We start from the raw sequence: 19,087 nt of genomic DNA, 5'->3' as shown, positions 1-19,087 counted from the left end.
CCAAAGAGGATGATGACACATTTTTTGGCATTAAGCTTAAGGCCATGGTTCTGACACCAGTCGTTGGTCTCACTGAGGCCTTCTGTAGGATATCAGCATCACTTGGGGAGTTAATAGCAGCTCCCAACTTACAATCATCTGCGAACATTGTCAGCCAGAGTCCCTTCGTGTTGGCCTTGGTTTCAGAGAAGTAGATACCAAACAGGAGAGGACACAGGACCAAACCCTGTGGGACTACACTCGTGACTGGTTGGCAGTCTGACTTGGAGTCTGCTACTTTCACACTGTGGGTTCTATCTGTGAGCCAGTTTGCAACCCACCCAGTGATATAGAGGTTGATGCCTAGCTTAGTAAGTTTTTCTAGGATTCCTGAGTGGGGAATGGTATCAAAGGTTTTGGTCAGAGCAAGGTAGGCTGTATGAACCACCTTACCTTCATCCACAGCTCTGGTGACGGACTCAAAGAAGTCAACTAAATTGAGCAGGCATGATCTACCCTTCACAAAACCAAACTGTGTAGGAGCCAGAGTTTGGAGATTCCCTATATCCTAGTTTATTAGGTCTAGGACAATGCATTCCACAGCTTTGCATATCAGACTAGTCAGGCTAATGGGGCGATAGTTCCCAGGGTCTGTAGTCGCTCCTCCTTTGTGGAGAGGGATGACTGTAGCAGTGCGTCATTCGGTAGGGTCAAAGCTTGAAGTGAGGCTGTGACTGAACAGGGCATACAGGTGAGGTGCCAGTTCACTCTGTAGTTCATGTTTAACACAGCCAGGGATACAGTCAGGTCCCATAGAAGCTGTATTCTTGACCTTGGACAGTGATGTTTTAACCTGTGCAGCAGTAATACTGGATGCCTGGCAATCTACTGGTATTGTGAATGGTCCTTTGGGGGGGTAAAGTTAGCACTGAATCTGTTCGCCAGTATATTTGCAATATCTGTTGGCTCAGTATAGGAGATACCATTGTGCAGTAACTCAGAGCAAATCTGGGTATTGCCATGGAGATTCTTTACATAACTATAGAAGACCTTGTGGTTGTCTTTACTATCTGGTGCAATTCCGTTTTCATCGCTAGCTTTAGAGGATTTGATGAGGGATCTCAACCTTTTGCTGAGGCTGATAAGGGAGCATTTCCAGTCTTGGGACTTCACCTTATTCCGCATCAGTTTCCTCCTTCTGTTGTAGAGTTTGTTTATGGCAGGGGACCACCAGATTGGCTTCCTTTTTTTTTTCAGGAGAGCATCTTAGTTCTACTGGGTATGGCGAGATCCATGCATTTGTATACATGTTCATACAGTGCATTGGTGTACGATATGGCGATCATGCAATTATTCTCCATTTGCATGGGTGCTGTGAAGTTAGCCACCTCTGTTTTTAGGAGCCCCAAGTTAGCTTTGGGGAAGTTTTTCATGGTAGTTACCTTTGTTGGGGGGGTGGGAGGGATGTGGATTTCCAAGGTGATTAAGCTTGTGATCGGATCTAACCAGGAAAGAGTTGACTACTGGTGTAGAGCAACAGTCGCCCAAGTTAGTAATGACCAGGTCAAGGATATTGCTACTTCTAGTGGGGGTAAGAATGAGTTGGTCCAGGGCATTGGAATTAATGAATTCCAGAAAGCGTTTGGCAAGTGTATTGGTACATGAGTAGTTTACCCAGTTAATGGAGGGGTACTTGAAGTCACCCAGTATGAGTGTTAGGTTGGACCCTAATATTCTCCAGGGTGCTTAGGAATGTGGAGTGTGAATCTTGGGACATGGTTGGGGACCTATAGCAGGCTACGACCTGAATCGCTGTCATACCGAATGTTACCTGAACCTGAAGTATCTCAGTTATTGTTTTGTATGCCTTTAAAATGATGTCATTATAAGGTGGCCATGAATTTTGTATAAAAGCGTCTGCATTTTTATAGGCCAGGTTTTATCTGATGAAGTCTGGCTCTGGTTTTAAGATGAAAAGCACTTAATAAAATTTTAGTCTGTTGTGTGCTCTACGAAGATGCTGCTTCTGCTTTTTCTGTAGTTTATACAGTTTTGGTGTTTTCTTTTCTTAATGAATTGTGTTTGTTTTTATGGCAGCAAACTGTCAGAGTAGTTCACCACGTTTGTTTTCCGATGTAGACCTTAATGAACTGCAGCGGTCTGTCGGCAATTTAACTATGTTGGCACAACAGTTATCAGGAAAAGTGGATAGTATGCGTCAGGATAATTGTTTTCAAACATCACATGGTTCTGCTAACAGATGGGTTTATCCCGTTTTCCAATCCTGTAAGCAGAAGAATTCTGCTAACATTACTCCTGCTGGTTCATCCTTGGCTGTGGGATTAGATGGAAACAGCATATGGAAGCTGACCAAACAGGTCCCAAGATGGATGAATGGTTGCAGAGAAAGTTTTGCTTTGTTCCTCCACCACCAGAACCTGGGCTTATGGATGTAACCATTAGTGAACAACTGGATACCTTTGAATACAAGCACCTTAAGGTACGTAAATTACACCTTAAAAATGAACACTTAGTAGAATCTGTTAGAACTAAGTGGCTGAGGGTACAGAAGTTTCCAAAGGGCAGGTGGCTAACTCTCCCTTGCACAAAGATCTGCTACAACTTTTTGATAAGCATGGGTGTGAGCTCACAGAGCTCATAGGAAAACACATCATCATACCGATACAAGGTTTATTAGAGGAACTACAAAAACTTAATAACAACATTCTTGAACACAGAGTATTAAAGTTTTCTAAAGCCAGTACGCAAAAATTTTTTATGATATTGATAAACAGTTCACTGTCATACAGGATCGTAAATCCCAAAAAATTCAAAGGAATAAAACAGATTATTAATGTAATACTGCCTATCCCCCACCCCCAAAATCACAACAATAGGGTCATAAGTTTACTAACAGACTTAATCGACCTATAAGACCACAATTAGAGAATGGTAACACCGAAGCCGCAGCAAGCTCTAATACCGATGTGGAATCTTCCCCCTTTGGAGTCAGCATCCCCACCTTTACAATGGTCTAAGCGCTTGAAGGACAAGTAGTACAGACAGAAGAATTCATGGAAAGCATATGGCCGTTCTTTCCATAAATGCAAAGGGCGATGGAACAACAACCCACAACACAGACAGACATGGAGGTCTTAGAGACCGGAAATAATCTTATAGGCAGTATAAGCACAGACAGCTGCTGTACTGTTTCTAATGCCACTGGTGACCTTAACATTTATAATTTATCTTCATCTGTTAATGAAGAGCATGCAAATTTGTTTGCAAAAAGTTTCACATTTGCCATCTCTAAAAGAGCTCGGATGGCAGATGTGGTGATTGATTTGGAATTATACATGAGAAAACTTAATTTGCAGATTATGATGGGTGGTAGCACTATTACACATTATGGTTTAAGAGTACCTAGTACATTTATTCCCCTCGCCACCCTATGTTAAGTATGTATGAAAATGTTTGCGAGATGGACTTAAGACAGACATTAATGCAGCAAAAGATAAATATTGTACATATCATTTCTGAGTATGAACTACAGAGCATTAAAATTAAAAAAAAAAAATGTCCGGATTAAGAAACCAGACAAAGGTGGGGGTATTGCTGACGGATAATGTTCAATATGTTGCTAAGATGTACGACATCCTATTGGATGATTCTTATGCCCAGTTTCAATAAAACAAGGTTAACATAGCGTATGGTAAAATCTACGCACTTCTGTATGACATGCTTATGCAAGGGTAGATTTATGAAGAGTATTATTTACTTTGTGTACAACGTCCACTGGTGCCTACCATCTTCGGTGTTCCCAAGATCCATAAAAACATTCAGGATCATCCCAAGTGCCCTATAGTGTATGCCAGATATTCAATTACTGCACCACTTGCTAAACTTTTTGGACTTTCACTTGAAACGAAGGTTACAAAAAGTGCCATATTTAGTTAAAGTTTCTTGGGATTTTCTAGAAAGATCCAACTCTCTAGCTTTAGAACTGGACGTCGTTTTCCTCACTTTTGATGTTAACATGTACACAGTAATACCACATGTAATTGGGTTGTCTTGGTTTGCTGAGTTTACAGATGATTACTCAGACTTTGGACAAGGCAGGAAAAATATTTTTGTGGACTTGCTTGATACGGTTTTACATAATTACATATTTTTTTGAAAATCAATATTTTTTTTTACAAACTAAAGGGGTGGCCATGGGGTCTGCCTGTAGGGATCTGTATGCCAAAGCAATTATGGTCACATGGGGAAAGAAATTTTTGTTTAACGGTATATTTTGTTATCTGTGGGTATTGTATGTACGTTACCAAGATGACATTCTTGTTTTATGACTGATTCAGGAAAAACAAACTTCTCATGTGTTTAGAATATATTAAATGACTTCCTTAAGTTTACACACCAGGTGGGTAAAGATGAAATATCATACCTGGATGTATGGCTGGTAAAGGAACCCACTAGTTTAAGCTTGCTGTCATCTATCTATAGGAAGCCCACTTACTCAAATGCATTTCTGCATTTTTCAAGCGCACATCCCTACAAGAAAATGAAATCAGTGGTTAAAGGGCAGCTAGTACGGGCAGGCCGTATGACGACTTGGCCAGATGATTTTTTACGGGAATGTGACCATTTAAAAAGCTATGTTTATGAGGACAGGTTATCCTGAAGCGCTTATTCAGGAATTAGTTGTTGAAGTTATGGAAAAAAGAAACAACATTGTCTACATTCCCATTTTACATGACCACAATGGTGGCATAAATGAGCAACAATAATGGCCCCACAGGAGACCATCCTAACTCATTGGTTCTAGTCGCTCCTGAAGTTCAGTTTAATTACAAAATGGATTACAGAATTATAAAAGGCATTTTCAAAAAGGACTGGGTTATAATTAGACAGAATCTGGAATGGGAACAATGTGGGGTCAATATCCCATAATCACATATAGGCGGCTACAGTTCCTTTCAAGTGTTTTTGAAGCAAAAATAATCTATGTATACCAATGCTGTAAAAGGACTGGCCAAATGTAATTTCAAACACACAATGTTATTAGTGTCAAGTGTCACTGTCCATAGCTCAGCTAAATGTAATAATAGCAAAGGCGTAGTTTATATTGCCCGGTGTGAATGCTGTTCTGCTTACTACATAGGGAAAACAGAATGCAAGTTGAAAGAAAGAATAAAATAACATGTTTATGCCATTTTTAAGTTAAACGTAGCTAACGCCCTAGCTAGGTATGTAGCTGGTTTTCATGGTTATCACTTTAAATTTTCAGCACTGAAGAAACTAATACCCGATATTAGAGGCTGTCCTTTTGGATTACACCTGGAAATGAAAGAATTATTTTGGCAAGTATATTTTACTGCTGCTACCTTTCCAGGAATCATTGAAACGTTGTCAATTACTATTTTTGTCAATTTTTAAGCATTGCAAAGGTTATTATTAATTTTGAACTAAATGACAATTTTACTGTTGTTAAAACATAATTATTTTAAAGGGTTTTATAAGTACATACTTAAATACATTTTTTGACATGGGTTAGTTGTTTTGTATGGCTTCGGCATTTTTTGTAGGCCAGCTTTTATTCTATGGAGTCTGGCATTTGTTTTAAGACCAGAAGCACTTAATAAAATTTTAGTTTGTTGCATGCTCTGCTAAAGCACTGCTTCCACCTTTCAGTAGTTTATGCAGTTTTGGTGTTTTCTTTTGTCAGAATAGAGAGATGACAGTTGTATCCTGCACATGAGCACCCTTCACTAAGCCACTCAAGTTGGTCATTAAAAATAAAATCTGTCCAATCACCCTGAATGCTTCAGTACATTAATCAGAAAAGTTGATTTCCCTTTAGAATTGACAAATTAAGCACCCAGACTAGACTGGCAACTTCTTTATTCTGATGAATCCATGCTTGGAACTATCCCAGTAACTGGCATTGTGTCTTTTCCTAGAAAATTAAATTTTAGCAATGCTTCATTTATAGCTTCACATGCCTCTCTCTCCACACTGGGTCTAACGATCTTACAGATCCAGTCTTTCAACATCTACTACGGGTTCTAATGCAATTTTGGGTATGCAATGGCTTCTCTTATGGAGCACTTAAACCTAAGTAAGAGCCTCAAATACTCAGCATTCAGACGTTTACAGTAAGCTAAACCTGCACCACATCTCAAAATAAATTCAGCAGTTTTTAAAAGTAAACACAGAGCTCTGGAAAAAAATATGTATTTTGCCTGTGGCTTTAAAGTGCCCCATGCACGGGGGGGGGGGGGGGGGCCTTTAATCTCATGCAGACAAATATCCATGAATACACAAACACTATGAAAATTAAAAAAAATATTCTGCTAGGTATGTGGGCAGTAATTCTAAGCATAGTGCAAGGTCAGGAATGGACAAATACAACATGTATCTTGCATAACGGTCTAACTATATATTACAACTATCGGCTGCATACCTTTAGATAAGTCATATCTGCGCTCTTTTTTTCCCACATACTTTTCTAATCTAGAGACCATAAACACAATGCCTATGGCTAAAAAGATTTGCCAACAACTAATCTGGGTGTTGTTATTCACTACCTTCCAGATGCAAGATTGTTAAACAAGAACTAATATTTATTACTTTTATTTATTTTACATTTGTTGACCGGGCTAGTCTAGCTGGATATATGTCCATTTTCAGTAGAGGCCCGGGGAGAAAAGCTCCACAATAAAACAGATAAACACACAGAGTGTTAAGTATTCAGTTACAGAACATTAAACTTCAGATACAGATAGGTTGCTAGATAAAAACAGGTGATTAAGGTAATTTAGCCAACATTAGTGGAACAGAAGAATAGCACAAAAATAACATAAGTTAATTCTTGGTATTTTTTTTTTTTCTATGAACACTGTGGGAAGAAAGTCTTCAGAAGGATATGGGAGATCAGGGTAGTTAAAAATAGGATTGGGAGAGTAAGTGGAGGGGGAGAAACTCATCAAGAGACAGAAAGAGGTAAATTACATCTTTCTTAGGTGCAATAAGAGCAACTAGACGGTAGAGGCCATAAAGTGGCAAAGTGAGTAAGAAACCTGGGAAGACTGATTTCTTAGGCAGGGTTTGAACACGGACATAGCCAATTGTTTGTAAGGTATTGTTTTAGTTTCTTTTTGAAGAGTGTAGTTGAAGATAGAGATGTAAGTTCACTGGGAAGTAGGCTCCAACTTTTCCCCACAGTATTAGAGAAAAGGGAATCTCCTGCTTTGTTGTTGGGTTTATGTATGGATACCAGAAGTTTATTGGCTGAGCGTAGGTTTGTAAGATTTTTATATGGGAAGATTAGACTAGTGAGAATTGGTATGTTTTCTGGGTGGTAAAGGGTTTTATGGGCAATAATCAGTTGATGAAATAAAATTTGATTGTGCAATTCAAGCCAACCAAGCTGCTTCAGATTTAGGCAGTGGTGGGTTCTAAAAGGGGAGATGGTAGCAAATCTGGCAATATTATTGTAAGAGACTACCAGCTTGTGGAGGTTGCATTTGGATAGATTTGTATATATAGGAGAGGCATAAAAGAGAGTACAGATAAGGTGGGTTTGGGCAATAGTAGTTCTAGCTATGGGAGTAAGGAAGGGCTTTATTTTGTAGAGGGAGCCTAGTTTTCGGTTTACTGATTTGATTGTGATATTGATGTGAGTGCCATAGTTAAGGCTGTGGTCAACAGCTATTCCTAAGAGTTTGGTAGTAGTGTCAGGAGATATGACTGTACCAGTTTTAGATTTGATAGAGAAGTTAAGTGGGGTGGACTTTTGTGTAGGAGTAAACAGCAAGAGTTTAGTCTTTGTGGGATTAAGGAGGAGACACTGCTGTAGAAACCATTCTTCTACAAGCTCAAAGGTATTCTGGGTGAGGGACTACAGTTCAGACGGCCCTGTGGCTGAGTATATTCATGTGGAGTGGTCTGCATATTGTATAGTTACAGCTTGGGGATACTAATAGATAGATCATTTATGAAGATAGAGAACAGAAGAGGGCCTAATATGGATCCTTGGGGTACACCACAGTTGACAGGTAGGTGGGAGGATAGAGTGTTTTCCCAAAGCACTGCCTGTTGTCTAGATAGGACTTGAACCAATGTAATGCTTGAGTATCAAATGAGAGGGACTTGAGGAGATTCAGCAGTAGCTGATGGTTAACCATGTCAAATGCTTTTGAAAGATCAATAAAGATAGCAGAGGACAGGATATTATTGTTGCGATTTTTGTTGGTGGTCAGAGAAGGAAAGGAGGGCAGTAGTGGTGCTATGGAAAGGTCGAAAGCCATGCTGGGAGCTGGCAAATAGGCTATTTTGAAAAAGATGGTCTAATAGTTGACGGTGGACACATTTTTCCATGATTTTTGCTATGGGAGAGAGGAGGGCAGTTGGACGGAAGTTTAAAAGTTCTGATGAGTTGCCACCTTTATGTAGTGGGATGACATGTGAAACTTTCCAGATGGATGGGATAGTACCTTCAATAATGGTTCTATTTATAAGGATAGAGATTGGGTATGCAATAACTTTGGCTGCAATTTGAAGGTATTTAGAAGGCAAATGGTCTGCTGAAGGGGTGGAGGGTTTGAGTTTTTGAAGGAGGGTACAGATGAGGGATGTGGGGACAGGGCAAAGTTGGAAAGTGTGCGATGAGGTATGCGAGAAGGAGGGCAGATTAGAGGATACATGAAGTAGAGGGTTAGCAAGTGACTGGATGGCTTCAGTAAAGAAGTTATTGAAGGAGTCAGCAATTTGTTTGTGAGTGTCAAGGGAAATTCCAGATGGGGTTGGAGTTTTAGAATTGCCTGGGTGAACGAGTCTAGTGATACCGGACCAGAATGTCTGTGGACTTTGATGGTTGGTATTTTGAAGTTGGAAGAAGTTGTTCTGATATTATACATGTTTTAGTAGAGTTTCTGAGTTATTTAAATTTTAAGTGATCAGACGGGTTTTTAGAGGTACGCCATTTGGCCCAGAATTTGTTTCTTAGCACAATTTTTTTCTTCGTTTCCTTAGTAAGCCATGGTGCTGTTTTGGTGGTGTTCCTAAGGGTACAGGAAGGGGCATGGTAGTCTAGGATTTCAAGGAACTTGGAATTGAAGTATGCCACAGCTTCCTCAAGTTGGATGTATTTTAATGGTGTCCAGTTACATACACTCAGTTGATTTAGGAAGTGTTCTGGGTTTAAATGTTTATTTGAGCGAGTAGTTCTAAAAGTTGTAGGGCAGGGTATATTAATCTTTTTCCTAATAATATAGGTTAGGGAGTGATCACTACAGTCATCTGGCAGGATACCTACATTAAAGGTTATGCATTGGGTATTTATTAGGATCCAATCTAGGGTGGTTTCTTTGTTGGTGGGTTTATGGGTGTGAGTAGGTGAGGAGATAGTTTGGGAGAAGCCATGTAGATTTATGTGATTAGTTGGGTTGTCAGTATTACAGGTATTCCAGTCTATATTAAAGTCACCTAGCACAATGGTTTCCTGTGGATAGTTAATGGACAGCCAGCAAATGATATTTTCTAGGGAGTTGATGTTATTACCTGGAGGAAGATAGGAGCATAAAATGTAGATGGATTTACAAGTATTTAGCTGTAGCTTAGTGATAAGAATTTCAGAGTTGGTATTGGATGGTGGGTGAGCATCTAGTAGTGAAAGTTGGAGCCCTGTTTTGTATATTAAGGCCACACCCCCGCCCTTCTTGTTAAGGTGATCCACTCTTAAAATGTTATATCCAGGAGGGGTGATTTCATAGTCTTGAGTTGATGGTTTAACCATGTTTCGGTTAAGCAAAGGATGTCAAAGTCATGTACATCCAGTAGGGCATGAAGGTGAGTAACTTTATTGTTCACACTTCATATATTTAAGTGAGCCAAGAAGGAGGAGTTATGAGGCCTTGTAGGGGTGTAAGGGGGAGAGGTAGAAGGTCTACTTGGGGAAGCAGGACTAATGTTGGTACGGCCTGGATTGGGATGTATATCACCATCTAGTAGGAGGTGTAGGTGTAGTCTATATGTGTGGATTAGAGAAGGATTCAGAATATTATGTCCTCTCTTGATAAGGTGGTGTTTATAGTTAATATGGGTGACTCTATGATACTTTGGGAGGAAATAGTTAGTAGAGGATGTTATGTTTGTGTGTTTAAGGCTGGTTGGTAAAGCAGGATGGGATGTTTGTTTTTTCAGGCTGGTGGAAGCTAGAGTAACTGAAATGTTCATAGGCAGTTAGGGTATAGGGATTGCAAAGGAAAGGAAGAATTGAAAATAGTAGTAGTGTTTTGAGGCAAGTTGATAAGGATGGAATAGGCATAGTGCTTCTAAAGTAGAAGGTGGAGAGTGGAAGGGTGAAGTGTGTGTTAAAATAGGAGGAGTGTTTTAGAAGATGGATAGCTTTAACAAGATTGTGGGATGGGATAGGTTAATGGTGTAAGTGGGTGTGGTTAGAGATGTATAAGATCAGATGCAGTGGGGGTGCGTGAGATTTTGGGGTAGGGTAGGGGAGCGGAGTGAGTCCGCAGGGTGAACGGAGCAGGTAAAGCTAAGTAAAGGAAGAAGACCTGAGGAAAACAATCAGTGTAATGATGACTGCTAGAGATAAGTTAGGAGGAGGTAGCTGAAGGAGGTAATAGAGGTAATGGTTTGAGTAGGTTGGGTAGATAAGAGATTATGGTGAATGCAAAAGGGAAAGGTGGGATAGAATGAAACTAGTAAGGTAAAACTAATTACCTAAGAGATTCTATTTAGAAGCTGAAGGCTAGGTGTACTAGGAAAAGGGTGCCCTCTAGTGGGTACACACTGTACGCTGCAGTAGCTTGTGGGGGGAAAAGTGGGTTTAGGAGTAAGGGTGGGAAAAGTGAAGTCAAGTGCAGGAGCAGCAAGAGGGAAGGGATGAAGGTAGAGGAGGTACACAGGAGTAACGCTGCTGACAATCCAGGCAGGGAAGGGAAAGTTACAACCTACTCAGTATGGAAAAAATATCTTTTACATACAGTAACAAACATACTTTCTAGTTTTCTTGAAGGAATGAGTTCAGGGAGAAGATAGCCTCTTTTCCTTGATTTTAGGAAGAGAAAGCAGGTATTATTTAATGCAGGGACCCAGGGTCTTCAGGTAGGGCAGGTTATCAACCCTAAAGCAGGACAGACAGCTAGGCAGGCTGGGTAGACAAAGGGAGAAAGAAGAGAAAGTAGTGAAAAAAGAAAAAAATAAGTTAGCAGTTGAGCCAAGTAAAAAAATGTCCTAGTTGGTTAAACAATATGAAATAATACACTCTAAATCAATTTAGCTGTGTAAGAGGGGTGTGCAAAGAAAATAAACCTTTAGGTTATATCAGTCAGTTACAACAACAGTACAGTGATAGCTTATTATCTAGTAAGCAAATATAAACAAATTAGAATCACTAAAGCAAATATATGTAGAGTATTAGCAGTTCAATACAGTGTATGCATGACTGTAATGCAGATTAAATTCATTCTTATTAACCAGTAAGCAAATACAAGCAATTAGAATCACTATAGCAAATATAGGTAGAGTATTAGCAGTTCAATACAGTGGATGCATGACTATCATGAAGATTAAATTCCATTCCATAAGATGTTCTGGTTTAGGGACAAACATGCTGAGAATGACAGTACAAGATAGTAAGCAACTATGCACCTTAACCCGATAGGCAAGTTTCTTACCAGAATTAACATGTTAACTATGTCAGCAACAAAGTTAGATAGATTCTATGTTAATAATTAGGAAACCTAGGTAAATTAAAACCTAATACCAAAAAGCCAACTACTGTATAGTAAATTTATTACATAATACATAGGGAGTAGTGAGGCTCCTCCATTAAGTTAACTAATCTAACAGAAAAAATTACAACAACATTTTATTCGCTGGGCTGATGTGGGCTTAATGTTAAACGAGGAGACAGTGAGACACTGCACAAACATATAAACAATAACACAGTTTAACTAGTTTAATGTGAATTAACCCACTGTCAAAACCACTTTAAAATACAGCGTTGTAACTGGACTGATAATGCTTATTCATAGGGAAATTAAAGCTAAAACGCTAGTGTAACTTGGCGTTTACAGTAAACATGCAAGCCAAATAAGTTAGAAAGTGGCTTTATTCCAGGGAAACGTAAAGTAAAAATGCTAGTATAACATGGCGTTTTCTGTAAACCGGCAAGCCAAAATATGTTAGAAAGTGGCTACTGAACTTCATACAGGTAGTATAAACGGTAGTATAACATGGCGTTTTCTGTAAACCGGCAAGCCAAAATATGTTAGAAAGTGGCTATTGAACTTCATACAGGTAGGCAGGTCAGCATTCCACAGTTCAACGTGTACCATGCATAATCTAAAAGTATTTGCGGTTAGACCTGCACTTTCAAGTTAGGTAATAGAGCAAATATGGCTGTACAGTACTGTAAAAGCTGCAAATAAAGCCAAAAATGCTAGATACACCTAGCGCTGTGTGTATTAATATCAGATCCAGAAAACATAACATTGGATTCTATAGTTATGCCAATATGAACCAGTTCAACGGAAAAGCACATAAGCAAACAGCTATTTACGGCAATGACTAAACCAGCACAGACACGGTAACACTTTACAGAAAAGAGCAGTTAGATAATAACCTTGTCTTCAAGTTTAGAGGTGAAATTCATCTAAATAATCAGCAGTGATACAGTGCAAGTTCCTGTGTTGCCCATTTCCTTTCTTGGATAAAGAGAGGCTTCTTTGTTCACCAGTGGCAGTGGGGAGCTTGGAGCAGCCTATCTATCCCTGGAGGAGTGTTCCCAGCACAAGAATCTGGTAGTCTATTGGCCGTTTTGGGCCAATTTCTAGCTCTTTCAAGTCCCCCTGTATAAAACCCGCTTTAGCGCGGCTTTGTGCGATTGTGCGCATAGCGCAGCATCGGGCAGCGCCGCTTAATTGGGTTTAAACCATTCTCGGCTCCACAAATTCTGCTCTTCACTTTTTCCCTTAGAACTGATCTAGTTCTCATAATAAACACCCTATTCCCACTCTAAAGCCTGGCACTTGCTCACTAAAGCAATTATATAAGTCAGCACTAAAAAATTAAAAGCACTACACCCTCACAAACTCCCCTTGAGTACTTTGTTCCCCACTGGCCCTTTTTTTCAATTATAAAGGAATTCCCAACACTATTCTAGCATGTCCAAAGGTCAGTTGTCAATCTCGTCTCCTGTCCAGCTGGTGAATCTGGGAATCTTGAGGCAATGTTGCCTCATGTACACAGACAACCCTCTTCTCCTCCCAACAAATTCCAACACGTGAGAGATGCAACCATATAGCCAAACTAGTGGCTAAGCTCTCTCAACTCAGTACTGGCGTAACCAGTCAGGAGGAGAAGGAAATCACACTCGCTACAATTCCAGTCTCATGTAGACCTACCACGACAGCAAACCAAACACAAACACACAAAAACATACTCGGAGGCTCTAAATAAAAATCTGCCTAAGCAGCAGAGACCTCCAAAGCAGACACCCAAGCAACCGCTACCCCAAAACAAAACACGTGCAACACATAGCTCACAAAGCCAGTGTGCCGAACAGTCACAGCCCTTAAGGCTAAACAACACACCTGATACACTTGTAATAGGTGACTATCGTCAGGCACACTTTCGTCCCGCTCACCAGGCTGAACAAGGAGAAGGTCACGGTGAGCTGCCTGTCGGGCGCTAGGATCCGCCACATAACACAAGCACTCAGGTCACTCCAGGGCAAGTACAAATATGACTCAGTCATTGTCCATGCTAGTGTGAATGACCTGAGACGTACCTCCCTGGACTACATGAAGAGAGACATACAGGAGCTCTCTGAGCATGTACCCCAGGCCGGTATGACCCTGACCATGAGTAGTATCTTACCCTCACCAAGAATGATGCCACAATATGAAGACAAGATGATCAATTTCAACAACTAGCTTAAGTACTGGTGTCATTCAAAGGGGATCCAATGCCTGTCTGCCTGGGATGACATGCTCGACAAGCCACGATGCTTCGCTAGGGACGGCTTGCACCTGTCACCCCTGGACTTTCGGATATTGGCAAAGGCTCTTGCCACCCTCATACTGCCTTTTTTAGGCAAGGCTCAAAAGACAAACCCACCTCCATAGGTATCACAAGGGATAAGAAACTAAGAGTAATGCTACTCAACGCCAGAAGTCTTACTCAAGATGCACACACTCAAAACTCTCCTTAGCATGGAGAACATCGATATCTGTGCAGTAACAGAAATCTGGTTCAAGGCTCCCGAGAGCACCCCAGCACTACCAGGTTATACCTCATACCATGTTTTTCGGCCCCAAAACTTGGACTGAACCACAAAAGGGGGAGTATCAATATTCGTCAAAGATACCCACACCTCCAGGTTGGTGGCACAGCACAAAGCATCAGAGACTATCCATGTGCAACTAACAGTGGGTAAAACTGCCTTCCAGTTTATAGCCTGCTACAGACCACCGTCCCAAACCCAGGAACCCCACTCGGCCTTCCTGAGAACACTGGAAAATATGAAAGTCTCTCCAAACACCATTATATTGGGCGACCTCAACTACCCTAACATAGACTGGGAGCATTACTCTAGCTCCAACACCCTAGCCCAAAGGTTCCTAGAATTTATAAACTCAAATGCTATGGAACAACTTGTTGCCACTCCCACAAGAGGGGAAAACATACTGGACCTGATCATCACCAACATGGGGACTTCTATGCTCCAGACCAGAAGTGTATCCCTCACTGGTAAGATCAGACCATAAACTAATCTCACTAGATATTCACATCCCGAACCCAGCCCCTGCCCAGAAAACCACAGTGAAAAACTTCTCTAAAGCAAATTTCACACTCCTCAAAACCGAGGTGGAATCCTTCAAAGCCCCCGGGCCTGTGGAAAATAAGGCCCAGACCGCAGAATCCTTTATAAATGCATTCTATGAACACCTTCAGGAATGCATGGATCATGCAATCCCAAATAAAACCAAGACCCAATCCTCCAAAGTTAGGCGTCCTGTCTGGTGGACACCAGCCATAAACAAACTATACAATAGAAGGAGGAAGCTACTACATGATAGAGCAAAATCCCAAAAAGGGAAGGCATCTCTGATCAGTATTAGCAAAAAACTATGGGCACTCATAAAATCGTCTAAGGCCAGCTTCGAGAGAAAAATTGCACAGGACACTAAGGATAATCATAAGGCTTTCTTTAGTTATGTTAGGAACCTGGGTGGGAATTCCCAGATATGCTCAGAATTGGTCCAAAATGACAAAAAATACACCGAACCCAGAGACATTGCCAACATCCCAGCTGACAGGTTCAGCGCAAACTTCTCCCCCTTTCCCCACCAAAAGGGCAAATATCTATCCCAGCAGAGTGCTGCCCCCCTGACATCTCAGATGCTTAGGTAAGAGCCGCCCTCTCCAAAGCAAAAAACACAGCATCAATGGGACCAGACGGTGTCCTGGGCTGTGTCCTACACGAACTCCAAGAAGAACTAAACCCAAACATAAAACTACTGTTCAATCTCAGCCTTACTACAGGATATGTACCCAAAGAGTGGCGTACAGCAACAGTGGTCCCTCTCCACAAAGGTGGTGCCTCAACGGATCCTGGAAACTATCGCCCCATAAGCTTGACTAGCTTGATCTGCAAAGCTATGGAAAGGATCATCATGGACCTCATAAATAAAGATATTGGGGACCTACAGACACTGGATCCTACCCAGTTCGGCTTTGTTAAGGGCAGATTCTGCCTCTTAAACCTGGTCGATTTCTTTGAAACAGTCACCAAGGCCACTGACGAGGGGAAGGTGGTCCACACAGCCTATCTGGACCTTGCAAAAGCCTTCGATACAATACCCCACTCGGGCATTATAGATAAGCTCACCAGCTTAAATATAAACCCCTATGTCACTAGATGGGTTGCAAACTGGCTCAAGGACAGAACCCACATGGTTAGAATTGTTGGAGCCATGTCAGACTCCAAACCAGTTACAAGTGGCGTCCCACAAGGCTCAGTCCTGGGACCTCTCTTGTTCGGTATATATTTCTCGGAGGTACAGGCCAACACAGAAGGACTGTGGCTGACCAAGTTCGCAGATGACTGCAAACTGGGCGCCATAATAGACTCTCCAGCCAACACAAGCATCCTACAAAAGGGCCTCATAGAAACAGACAACTGGTGCCAGAGCCATGGCCTCAAGCTAAACGCCAAAAAGTGTATAGTCATCCCCTTTGGCAAAAACAAAGTGCCCACAAATTACAACATAGGTGGTAATCCATTAAGTACGGAAGAAGTAATAAGGGACCTGGGGACCCAAGCTGATAGCAATCTCTCATTTGACAACCAAGTGGCCAAAGTGGTTAGAAAAACATTTTATATAGCCCACCTAATCATGAAGGGATTCACATCTAGATCAGGGGAGGTCATCGTGCCTCTTTACTCATCCCTCATCAGGCCCATAATTGAGTACAATGCCCCTTTTGGGATGTACCTTACCAGACACCTGCAGCAACTGTAAAGACCCCAAAAGTACCTCACCAAGAGGATCAAAGGGCTCAAACAGATGCCATATGCTGCCCGGTTAAAGAAACTCCAGCTCTACTCAGTGGCATACCGCCTGCTCAGAGGCGATCTGTGCCTGACGTATAAAGCCATGTCCAACCCGGAATTAATGGACATGCTGCACCTCAGAAAATCCAAATCTCATCGAGCTACGCGCTCGAGAGACTTGAACCTCAGCACTGAAATAAATAGGACATGCTGGAGGGACAGAATCATAACCCAGAGGCTCCCTTCACTCTGGAATAAAATCCCAGTCCAGGTTAGGCAGAGTCCTTCATTGACTCTCTTCAAGAGGAATCTTGATGAGTGGATGGGAGATAGTAGGTTTACCCCGGGTATCACTTCTGTGTCACTGTTAGACAGAGGCACAGTATACTAACCTCGAAAAAGGACATAGCAAAATTCATTTAAAATGGGTGGTGAAAGCCAAACACACTCTGGCTAGGCTTATAAATGCCCTAGGGCAGATAGCCTAGTATGAACCTATGAACCTAAGTACTTACAATAGGTAGGTAGCTAGAGCCCAGGACGCACAGCAGCCAAGAGTTAGTCAAGGAGTTAAAGATGGCGCCTCGGAAGACAGGGTATATTTAATAGGTCAGAAAGGATGTGAGGTAGTGAGGGGAGGAGAGCAGTAGGCAGGGGGAGGTACAGACCAGAAAAGGCAAGGACCAGGTATATCTAACAGGTCGGAAGGATGTAAGGTAGAACAGGAGGAGGGAGATAGGCAGGGGGAAGTACAGATAAGTCAAGACTAAACAATAGAAAGTAATTCAGCAGCAGGCAATGGAGGCGGGAAGAGGATATGACATATTCTAGTCAGGTAGGTGAAGTAAGGAAAGGGAAAGTGTAGTGACAGGGAAGAAAAGGCGGGAAATGAGATATAGACAGGCAAGAGGTAATGAAGAAGAGAGGGGTAGAGCTAAGTAAAGGAAGAAGACCCGAGGAAAACAATCAGTGGAATGCTGACTACTAGGGGTAAGTTAGGAGGAGGTAATAGAGGTAATGACTGTTTGAGTAGGTTGGGTAGATAAGAGAATTATGGTGAAAGCAAAAAGGAAAAGTGGGACAAAATGAAACAAGTAAGGTAAAACTAATTACTTAAGAGATTCTATTTAGAAGCTGAAGGCTAGGTGTTCTAGGAAAAGGGTGCCCTCTAGTGGGTACACACTGTTCTGCTGGAGTAGCTCATGGGGGGGGGGTTTAGGAGTAGGGGTGGGAAAAGTGAAGTCAAGTGCAGGAGCAACAAGAGGGAAGGGATGAAGGTAGAGGAGTACAGAGGAGTAACGCTGCTGGCTATCCTGGCAGGGAAGGGAAAGTTACAACCTACTTAGTATGGAAAAAATATATTTTACATACAGTAACATACATACTTTCTGGCTTTCTTGAAGGGATGAGTTCAGGGAGAAGATGGCCTCTTTTCCTTGATTTTAGGAAGAGAAAGCAAGTATTATTTAATGCAGGGACCCAGGGTCTTCAGGTAGGGCAGGTTATCAATCCTAATGCAGGACAGGCAGCTTGGCAGGAATAGGTAGGTAGCTAGAGCCCAGGACGTACAGCAGCCAAGAGTTAGTCAAGGAGTTAAAATAATGCTGTACACTTAAAAACTGAATGCAAAAAAGTGCAGTACTGTCATGCTTGGTAAACAACCTCATCTAGAACTTACAATACAGCCAGTACCCCACATTCATGACAGTCCAAAATATATCAACTAAGATCAACAACTCCATGTCCTCTGACCACCATGTAACAAAAATAGTCAGGAAATCCTTCCATCTAGCCCAAGTCATTGCCAAAGGCATCTCATCCAGGTCAAATGCAGTCATTATCCCTCTATACTCAGCCTGTAACACTGAGATAAACGCATCTATACCAACAAAAACATCCGAGTAAAATTGTCAAGTAAAACATTTTAATGGGGTACTAAACAGCAGCACCATTAATTAACATCTTAGGCTAAAAATATATACACTACTGTTTTAAATTAAGTTTGTCCATTAGCTAATGATTATGTACTATAAATAAACTATTGACTCTACATAGCATTTAATAAAAACAGTAAAATCAGCACCTCAAGATGGTCCGGCAATCTGTGCACTTTCTCTTTGTCATCATCAGAGGTGTCAGAGTCATCAAAATTCAGCAAAGTTTTGTCATTCTCTTCCAGGAACTTGTAAAACTCAGGATCTTTATCTCGAAGTCTGGACAGCTGCTGTTTATGTTCAGAAGCTTCTCCTTTTTTCTTTTTTTTTCTGTGAATAAAGAACAGAAATCTTACTTTTACACAAGTTAGCCCAGATGTAGAATGAGCTGCAAAAATATATATATATAAATAAATAAATCCAGTAACTAAGTTTAAGAACTATTAACAATAAAAATTAAATTAATTTGTGAATGAGACCACTAGTTGCAAATAAGGAGACTGGGGAGCTAAAAGTAACTTGGAGGAATATAAAGAATGTACAGACTAAATTGTTTGTAAGGTTATACATGTCAGCAACAGTGATAACA

General features: G+C 41.2%; 1 protein-coding gene across 1 annotated transcript in view; it reads right to left on the bottom strand.

Annotated features, from left to right (window-relative positions):
* NOC2L (NOC2 like nucleolar associated transcriptional repressor) overlaps positions 1–19,087 on the bottom strand; it is a 1,272,638-nt gene that overhangs the window by 1,086,225 nt on the left and 167,326 nt on the right. The window contains exon 3 of the mRNA XM_044063595.1: positions 18,648–18,828. Coding sequence (XP_043919530.1) covers positions 18,648–18,828 — 181 coding nt within the window. The remainder of the gene's footprint in view (positions 1–18,647; positions 18,829–19,087) is intronic.

This window comes from Protopterus annectens, chromosome 2.part1 (genome assembly GCF_019279795.1).
Source record: "Protopterus annectens isolate FY-2018-M chromosome 2.part1, PAN1.0, whole genome shotgun sequence".
NCBI lineage: Eukaryota > Metazoa > Chordata > Ceratodontiformes > Protopteridae > Protopterus > Protopterus annectens.
This window is presented reverse-complemented; position numbering and strand designations above follow the sequence as displayed.